General features: G+C 38.8%; 1 protein-coding gene across 1 annotated transcript in view; it reads left to right on the top strand.

The window, feature by feature from the left end:
* Nucleotides 1-2843: 2843 nt before the first annotated feature.
* The window catches only part of LOC139740543 (carbonic anhydrase-related protein-like), a 72255-nt gene continuing 66293 nt past the window's right edge, over nt 2844-8805 (top strand). The window contains exon 1 of the mRNA XM_071651133.1: nt 2844-3009. Within this exon, the coding sequence (XP_071507234.1) occupies nt 2844-3009 (166 nt within the window). The remainder of the gene's footprint in view (nt 3010-8805) is intronic.

Below are 8805 nucleotides of genomic sequence, written 5' to 3'. Positions count from 1 at the left end.
CATGTTGTAATGGAGGCTGTGCTGAGTACATCGAGGACTCTTTGATGTACAATATTTGGTGGTAGTAATGAGAGTAGAGCCCTGATATTAGGACCTTTTTTTTTCACACTTATTGGGACTAGCAAGTGGATAACGATGATGATGAAACAGCATCTATAGAGTGCCATTTATCGGTAGAAGTATTCAAAGAGCAAAGAGTATGCAAGATGAAAATGGCATAGAAACTTTACAATGGCAATAAACTTAAAATCGAGCCTATGCAGCCTTTTGTATGGTTCCTTAGGGACCAAATGTTGTTATGTTATGCTGTAGAGGGCTTTTAGCATAGCAGTATGATGGAATGTTACCATTCATTCACTTGTAGACGAAATACTATAATTTGAGACATGCCTTGAGAGTGTAAGCATGCTCATTTCTGTTGAAAATAGACCCCGACCTCGCCACACATACACTTCGGGAAACTTGATTCAATGTCCGTATTGACGCTTGAAATATGGACTGAAATAAAAGCAGAAAAGGGAAGATGTCATAAATATCCTTTGGATTAAAATTCTAGAGTCTTGATGGTTAATCTGAATTAGAAGTGATAATGGCTTAATCATTTACCGGCAAGTGATTTTAAGCACCTTTGAGGTGCAAACCAATATTTTAAATGTGATGATATTACCACTTGGTCTTATTTTCTCATCTGTTTTTGATCCAATATAGATATTATTCAAAATGCAGATGTTTTGAGAATTCCTATGATGCAATATTGAGTTTCCAATTTCAGTGAAACTTTCACCATATTGTTTGCTTGCCTTTGCTGTCTCTGGTGAAGTCAACTTTAATATGGACTGGACATTCTCCTGTAAATCAATTATAGTTGTAAATGCCATTTTACCAGGCAAATATTAGTATAGTCATCTTATGAGCGCCATCAGCATTATGAATGTGGCTTACCGATATGTATAAGAAAACATTACCAGTACTTGATACTTTATCCTTTTTTTCCTTTGTTGATTAGGGGTTGGTACAGGGTGTGGTATTTGCGTGACTTATTTTGGCGAGATTCCATGTATGGAAAGCTCTGTTTCATCATCTTGACAATCAGCTAAATTCTTCCAACTAGTGTCTTTCATCAGTATTTCAGAATACAGACCATTTATGCTTGTTTTGTTTTTTTCATTCGAGTTACACTTGATGGCATAGGACATAACTGTACGCCATAATAATGGTGTCTTGAAGAACAATAGCAAAATTGAATGTCATTGTGTCCTGTGATGTACCTTGGCATTAGCTTTTCCAATAAAGGGTTTTTTGATCCTACTATCGACGAGACGTTTGCAGAATGTTTAATTAAGAGTGATGAACTTTGCGATGCATTCACCTTGATTTAGGGTGCTGGGTATCATATCATATCCACGGGTTTTTTTTTCCCCCTCTGAGCTTCACATGGAAAACTTGCTTAGTGTGCGTTGTGTGTTTGTGTGTGTGTGTATGTGTGCGTTGTGTGTGCGTATGTGTGTGTAACTGCGCGTGTGTGAAGTATGTGTGTAAGTGCATTGGCGGACTGTCTACCAAGTGATTTTGCATGATTGCTGCGCTTTGAATTGGGTCAAAACAATTCACGCCACGCATTTTCTCCTCAGAACTTTACAAAACAACAATGGCAACCCCAACCGCTTTCTCAAAATTTACATGATACAGGTGTACCTGCGAACAGCTGAAAAATGCAAACACCTTTTTGTTACAGAAAATAGAACTATAGAGAAACAGGTGATTTAGATGACTCGCCAACAGACATTAGACCAGACTGTACCTTGCATGGGTCCGAAATAGTTAAAAATCTGTCTGCCGTATGAAAAAGAATTGCACAGGCTCTCCAGCAGGTGTTGTTAGATGCTATTGGTATCTTAAAGGGATAGTATAGTTTTGATTGAGACGGGACTTCTGGTTTTCAATTTTGTGAGGTAGTGAAAAACATGAAATAATGAGCATACATTTGTAGAGAAATTAAAAGTTTATTTGATAAAATTGGTTTTGAAATGACTGAGATATCCAAAAACAAAGTAGTCCTTATAAAAGGCGAGGCTCAACTATTATTATTTTTTAGGGCCACTTTGTCTTACTCTTTTGCAATATCTAAGCAATGCCAAAACTAATTTTCATCAAATAAACTTTGAATGCCTCTTGGAATTGAATGTTCTTTAATATTTCATAAGTGATTTCTAATTATGTCGTAAAATGTAAAAATCTGAATCTCCCATATCAAGCAAAACTATACGCATCCCTTTAAGGTTTGTCTGTGGTTTTTTTTTCTCTTTGTTTTATGTATAAAACGAAAGGCCTAGGCACAGACTTGTTGGAAGTTGAGTAAGTGCTCGTCAGTTTGACTTTTGTCTCTGAGGAGTAAAAGGAAATAACTTTCTCAATCTCTAAAACGGCACTGACATCGCGACAAAAGAGGGAATATCAACAGATCAGTTAACACAAGAAAGCTATCCCTTTCGAGGAATGCGGTCTGGGCGCAACTCTGCTTTATTCCACAGGCAAACGTCGGCAGTAGAGCTACCATTCTAAAGCAGAAGTCACGCAGTCCTGCCACCATGCCCTCGGAACATATTGAACTCAAACCACTGCGTACTGGAATACTGGGAGCGAATCTTCCATGCATTAGATAATCGTAAACGATATTGAGCACTTTCTGGAAGGCAAGGGTTTTTATTCTACCAAGTCTGGACCTAGTGTTGTCATCGTATATACATTTTACCATGAGTCGCAAAAGCTTCAGAGCTAGGGTGCTACTTTATTAAGTTTGTTGACTGATTAAATGAGTGCGTTTACCAGCGAGGCGGAGGGGCATGACGTCCATATTGAAGTTCACCAAGTTTCGAAAGCGCTATTTGCGCGGGAGAATCCTGACACGACGCAGCGCCTCCCGAGAGAAACTCCTGCCGTGGGTCAAGGATGAGCTGTCCGAGGAGGCCGTTATGACAATTTTCCCGGTCTCAACTTATTCTTACAAAGGTACGTATACTGATTCATATCGTATCTTGAAAACATCTCAAATCGTAAACCAAACAATTAACTCATAAAGAATGCCACAAAATCTTGCCACGCGGTCCCTTTTTTTAAGCTATCTTTTCAATGTCTGATTTCGTAAATTACATGAAATTAATGTAACTTGATTTGTCTGTAATCCGACTTTACTAAATACATCAACGAAAAATTGTTCGTTATTCCATGATAAAATACATGTAATTTACAGTGGTTGAGACTAGTCTATATCTGCATTTAATGTAAACAAATTTACATTCTCTGCAATAGTTCTGCAAGTACAATCTAAGACAAGTGCAGAGTTATGTAAGGGCAGGTTAAATTATGGTTACGTGACAGCACATTTTCCGTATACCATTGGCCATAGGACTCCTTAATCATTTTTTCTTTACAGTTATGCAATGGTCAAAACCTTCACCTGAGTTTGTTTTTTTAATCCACGTTGACATTAGATCTTGGCCCTTGGGTCCTAGCTCCAGGCAACTAGGCTACTTGGTAGTATCGTGCTTTTTGCCACTCCATTCACTGCCGTTCAGTCATTGTATGTAGCTTTACGTGGTGAGATCTCTCAGCTCTAGAACTCGACTTTAACGTAATGGATGGACGTCCACTGAACGGGTGCCATGTTTTACCATTAAAGGGTGCATCACATTCCCTCTGAAACATATTCTGTCTGAGCTCCGAAAGTCAGGAATGCCCTGGCCCAAAGCCATTTTGAGAGCCCCGTTTATGTCATCACACAATCGCGTCATTATTGATAAGGCTCGTTCACTAATGAGGAAATTTTATCATTTTATCATTTTATCTATTTGTTTGTACTTTAGTGGGGTTTTTCCTTTTGTGTTGTTCTTTAATTGATTTTTGTTGTTTGCTTTCGATTCTTTGTGTTTTGTTTTTGTTTTTGCTGGGGAGCTAGACGCAATATCGAGTTATTCAGTTGTTATTGTTCATACTTAATTTGATTCCCGGAATCCTGGTTGCATGTGTCTGTTGTAACTATGTCGGGCGAGCCTCGAGCAGCTGTCGGAAAGTTCCTTATGTCCCTTTTGAGACATAACCTTTATTTAGTTTATCATTAGTAAAAAAAAAAATAGTAATTTATTTATTTTGTGCAAATCAGTGGGGGGGGGGGGGACATAAGGAACTCTTCCCCAGCTGTCTAACTATTCGTCTACAACAGTAACGCAGATATGTAAATGATGTCTGCAAACTGATCTATTGTTACTATTGTTTTTACTGCCCTTTGTGGTCAATAAATATGTCCTTTCGCTGATTTCGCTAATGGTTTAAGGTACAATGTACATTCATGGAACTTAATGAATATTCATGTTCTGATTGGCAGTGATTGTCTTGGAAACTTTAGAGTCAGCGATCCACGTCAATTCAAACTTTCATTATTTTTTGTGTATGCAGTGCCTGAGAGTTTCTTTCTTGTTCGAATTGTTCTTGTTTTGTGTGAGCCTGCGTGTTATTTTGATTTTGTAATTTTACATTTGTATATTTATGTTATACTGTGTGTGTATATTTTTCACTTTTGTAAAATCATTTGTAATTCAGCCCCTGGCTGCGATCAATGATTCGTTGAAAAAAGGTACCATTGATAATAAAAAATATAATAATAATAATATTTCAGTTGCATTGCTGTTCTTGTCCCGTGTGCTCTTTCCACCTAGGAATTGAAATAATTATACTCTTGTTCTCGAGTAGATAGAAACAGGAAGGTGTTTCCAATTGCTTTAATGTTCCACGCTCCAACAAGCCGCTCTTCCAGAGAGTCTGGGTACATTGTCATTGGGGCATGGCGACCAAAGATAAGTGATTCTTAATTCAAACGATAATTTAAAACCGTATTTCAGAGGAAATGTTGGAATCCTCCACTGTAAAAACATCGGTGTTAGATTTAACACCATGGGTGTTAAATCTAACACCGATCAAACTTCAATAGAGGACCACACCCACAGGTGTAGAAAATGTATTGTGACGGTGTTAAAAGGTGTTCACCTGGCACTTCGTGGTGTTGATTTGACACTGTGGCTGGTGATATTTTTGACACTGCGCTAGAGTTAATTCAATAATGACACCGCATGGTGTTGATTTGATATTTTTGGTGTTAATTTCAATGGTATAACACCCTTCCAGCTTCAATAGGGGACCACACCAACTGGTGTTACTATGGTGTAAATGTATTTTCACATTTTTTTTCAAAAATCAAGTACTTTATCAGAAAATGCTTTATCGTCTTGTTGAAGTTCGAAATTACCAAGAAGTGCAGTAACTAAGAAACTATTCAAAAAACAATTTTAAATTTTGAAGTGACACCCGGAGGTGTTAATCTAACACCATGAATGAGCACCGGAAATTTAACACCAGCTCGGTGTTTCATATTTAACACCGGACTTTTTGCAGTGTGTATGGGATTAGGGCATGATATTGTACGTTACCTTGAACTTTGGATCTCGAAGTACTCTCACTGAAAAAAAAAAGCGTAGATGCTGTCCTGGAGAGGGTTGCGCTGTATCAGGTGCTGCTAGTGCTCTGGATGTTACAAGTGCCTTGTGGCATCGGTACCCTGATATTTACATTGCATAGTGTGCTATAGGTGTAGTGTGCAGGTGATGTATGTGTGTTATGGGAGGCAGCATGTCTCGAATGACAGTTAATGTTACTCCCGGAATCTAGCTACCTAGAATTTGAAGCTACGACAGAGTTTGGAAGAGTATTCTATAGATGCAAATAGATCTTAGATCTCGAAGCGGTTCACTTACTTCTTGACTATTCTGCTGCGTTTGACACCATCAACCATGTACAGCTCCCCAACAGACTAGAGTCTGGAACGATCTTAAAAGATAGATTGCATCTTACTTATATGACCGCCACCAGATGGTTAATGGCGCCTTTTCCCGCTCGTTTCCTCTTAGACATGGCGTCCCCCAACCAGCCATGATCCGTATAATTAGTCCTTATGCTGTTTTTTTTTCTGTTAGACACAGCCACTCTTTCCTTTATAGTCGTTGATTCTTGGGAAGATGTATATATAAATCCTGCTATGTATGCCCTACGCTGACTATACTCGTGTTCTACAGTATAGTATTTGTAATGAGTAAATAATATTTCGCAATGGTGTTTTAATAAATGTTCAAAACCTAAATTGCTTTAAACCAGAGTTTTTACATATACATTCACAGTTCAGGCTACGCGTATCTCTCCCAGAACTTTCTTTTGAAAACAGTGCCTTCCAGTCCATCAGAGATATTGTATTCATAGTCATTTTAGATAAGCATCCAAATCGTCAACAGCACATTAAGAATTCATTCGTGCTGCTGTACGTAAAGCGTGTTTGTAAAGCTGGTAAAAACCAAAAATTATTCGATCAGTTTCCACTGAACTTCTTACTCATGCAATCATGGTGTCGTCTCATCTCGATTACTGTAATTCTCTTCTTGCTGGCTTTTCTGCTTCAACGTGCAAAACTCAGAGAATTCAAACTACAACTTCTACGCTACCCTCTCAAAAGATCTGATTATGTGACTCCAGTTCTCCGATCCCTACATAGGTTTCTCTTAAATCAAAGTATCACCTTATAGTCCTTACCTTAAGGCTTATAAGATATGTAATATAACGTTGCCACATCATAATATTAAAGACTTGATTGTCTCCGCTCCTCTTTTTCAACCCGACAGCACATTCTGTTCTTCCTCTACTCTGCAATTATCATAATGAGTCTGCCATTACTCCGTTTCTTTTGAACAAAGCTTATCTCATATTCAAATCACTCAAAATTTAGACAATTCTTTATCAATGCTCAAAACTCACTTATTTTAAAACCTTTTTTTCCTTTGCTATATACATATCAAAATTTTTGTGATTATCGTAATCTACCTTAATTTAATTTTTCAGTTCTGTATTTGACAATGCTCCTAGAAATGCCTGCCTCAAGCGCAACATTAATGTTCTTTATTAAAATATAATGTACGTCAGGTTATTGAGAGCCATCTGATTGTTTTGTATATTGCTTATCTCGGTCCTTGGATCCCATAAGCATACACACAGATACAAACGTACATCATCACACAAATACACCTACACAGAGAGAGAGAGAGAGATACGTAGAACGAAAGAACACGATTAAAGCTCACTCTCATAACCCACAAAGTAGAAACATAAAAGCTGCAGTGCTCTGGGGGAAACTTGTTACGCACCGAATTATGACTAGGACCGCCTTAACGTCTGAGATAACGTCTGAGATTTTATAATGCCAGTGTCTTTATGACACTAAAACACCATTAACATACGCTGTGCTTTCAAGTTGAAGCGTTTGCGCGATTACCACGGTGTTTCACAGCATCACACACAAGTTGTACCATATGCGGGTTTTTTTTAAAGTTTTGCTGTAGTGGTATAGTAAATTTGTGTATTATCTGAGTGAGGTATCTGCCACCTAAAGTAACAGAAAAGAACAACAGCAATGCCTCAGTATATTTCTTTGCTTCATCATGTTTTTGGTCAGGTTTTCTTTGTTCACATGTTTTTGCCCATACACAACAGTTATGTTTAATCTTTGCTTGACACCATGAATTCACCTTGATTAATTTGTCTGCTGTGGCAATGAAAAGTATTTAACTTGCTTGTATTATCGCCTTGTGCCAATTCTAGCATATCTTTTAATGGCATGACTCGTTCAGCGTATCGGTGCTATAGCTTCACCGATAATTCCGTATCGTATTTTTTCTCGCCAACAGCTGACGCTTGCGACGCAATGCATTTTCCATGGCTCTGTATTCCAGCATTAAGCAGCCGACCGTTCCTCCTTGAGATACAATCGAGCTAAGGACTTATCACGCTATCAAAGTTGCAATATCTAGTATGCCGTTTCCATGGCAACAGCAATCTACCGTCAGTCCGTCCGCTATTTTTTTTTTCTTTTTTGCCTTCACCTAAGTAATACGAGCATTATGCATGTGGAGTCTTTTCTCCCTCTCCCAAACGCTATTTTTAAAGCGAGTCAAACTGACAGGACATATTTTTCTCTTACTTATTGTGCGTGCCTCATTGAGATGCCAGCAGCGAAACCCGCGATATTCTGGTTCTTCGCCTTGGATGCTTCAGTATTCTCATAGGAAATAGAGCAAGAAAGAGAGAGATGGAGAGGTAGAGAGGTAGAGACGTCTATCTGAATCAAGGCTGCTTACAGACGAGCATCCATCACGGGTTGGGAATGTCCATCGTTTGATTACCGGGAATCATCTTTTTCTGACGGCTGCGGAGAAATTAATCGCTTCCCATGCACAAGAAGAGCTTCTTGTCGCGCACTCCTGTGTGATGCTGATGCGGTCATCTTCGTGTTTTTACGAGGAATACATATTTAAGTACACTGCTATGCGTGGATAGATAGCCATCCGCGGCATGTAATTAATATTGCACGAAAGATGGAAGTTTGACACGTGAATAGCACCTGTCTCGACATCTTCTTCTTCTTCCGTCTTGTCTCTACCCCTCCTCTTCTTTCCTGTACTCTTCTTGTGATCGTTTTCTGCTCTTTTCGAACCGACGTCTGCAACCAACATTGCATCGTCTTTTGAAATCTGAAATATCCCTAAATAAGACTGTGAGAAAAGCAGGACCACAACGACTCTTGCGTTCTGTCTGCATCTTGCGAAGAGTCCAAGCAGCAAGTCGAGGTCGGAAGAAACCATGACGACGCCGACGAAAGTCAGGAGTATGGCCTCCTCGTACGGTAAGACATCCGTTTGGTTCTGTGTGCCCATG

Source organism: Diadema antillarum, unplaced genomic scaffold, assembly GCF_040938485.1.
Source record: "Diadema antillarum isolate AM-2024a unplaced genomic scaffold, OU_Dant_1.0 seq00000860_RagTag, whole genome shotgun sequence".
Classification (NCBI taxonomy): domain Eukaryota; kingdom Metazoa; phylum Echinodermata; class Echinoidea; order Diadematoida; family Diadematidae; genus Diadema; species Diadema antillarum.
Note: the sequence above shows the minus strand (reverse complement) of the source record. Positions and strands in the feature narration are given on the sequence as shown.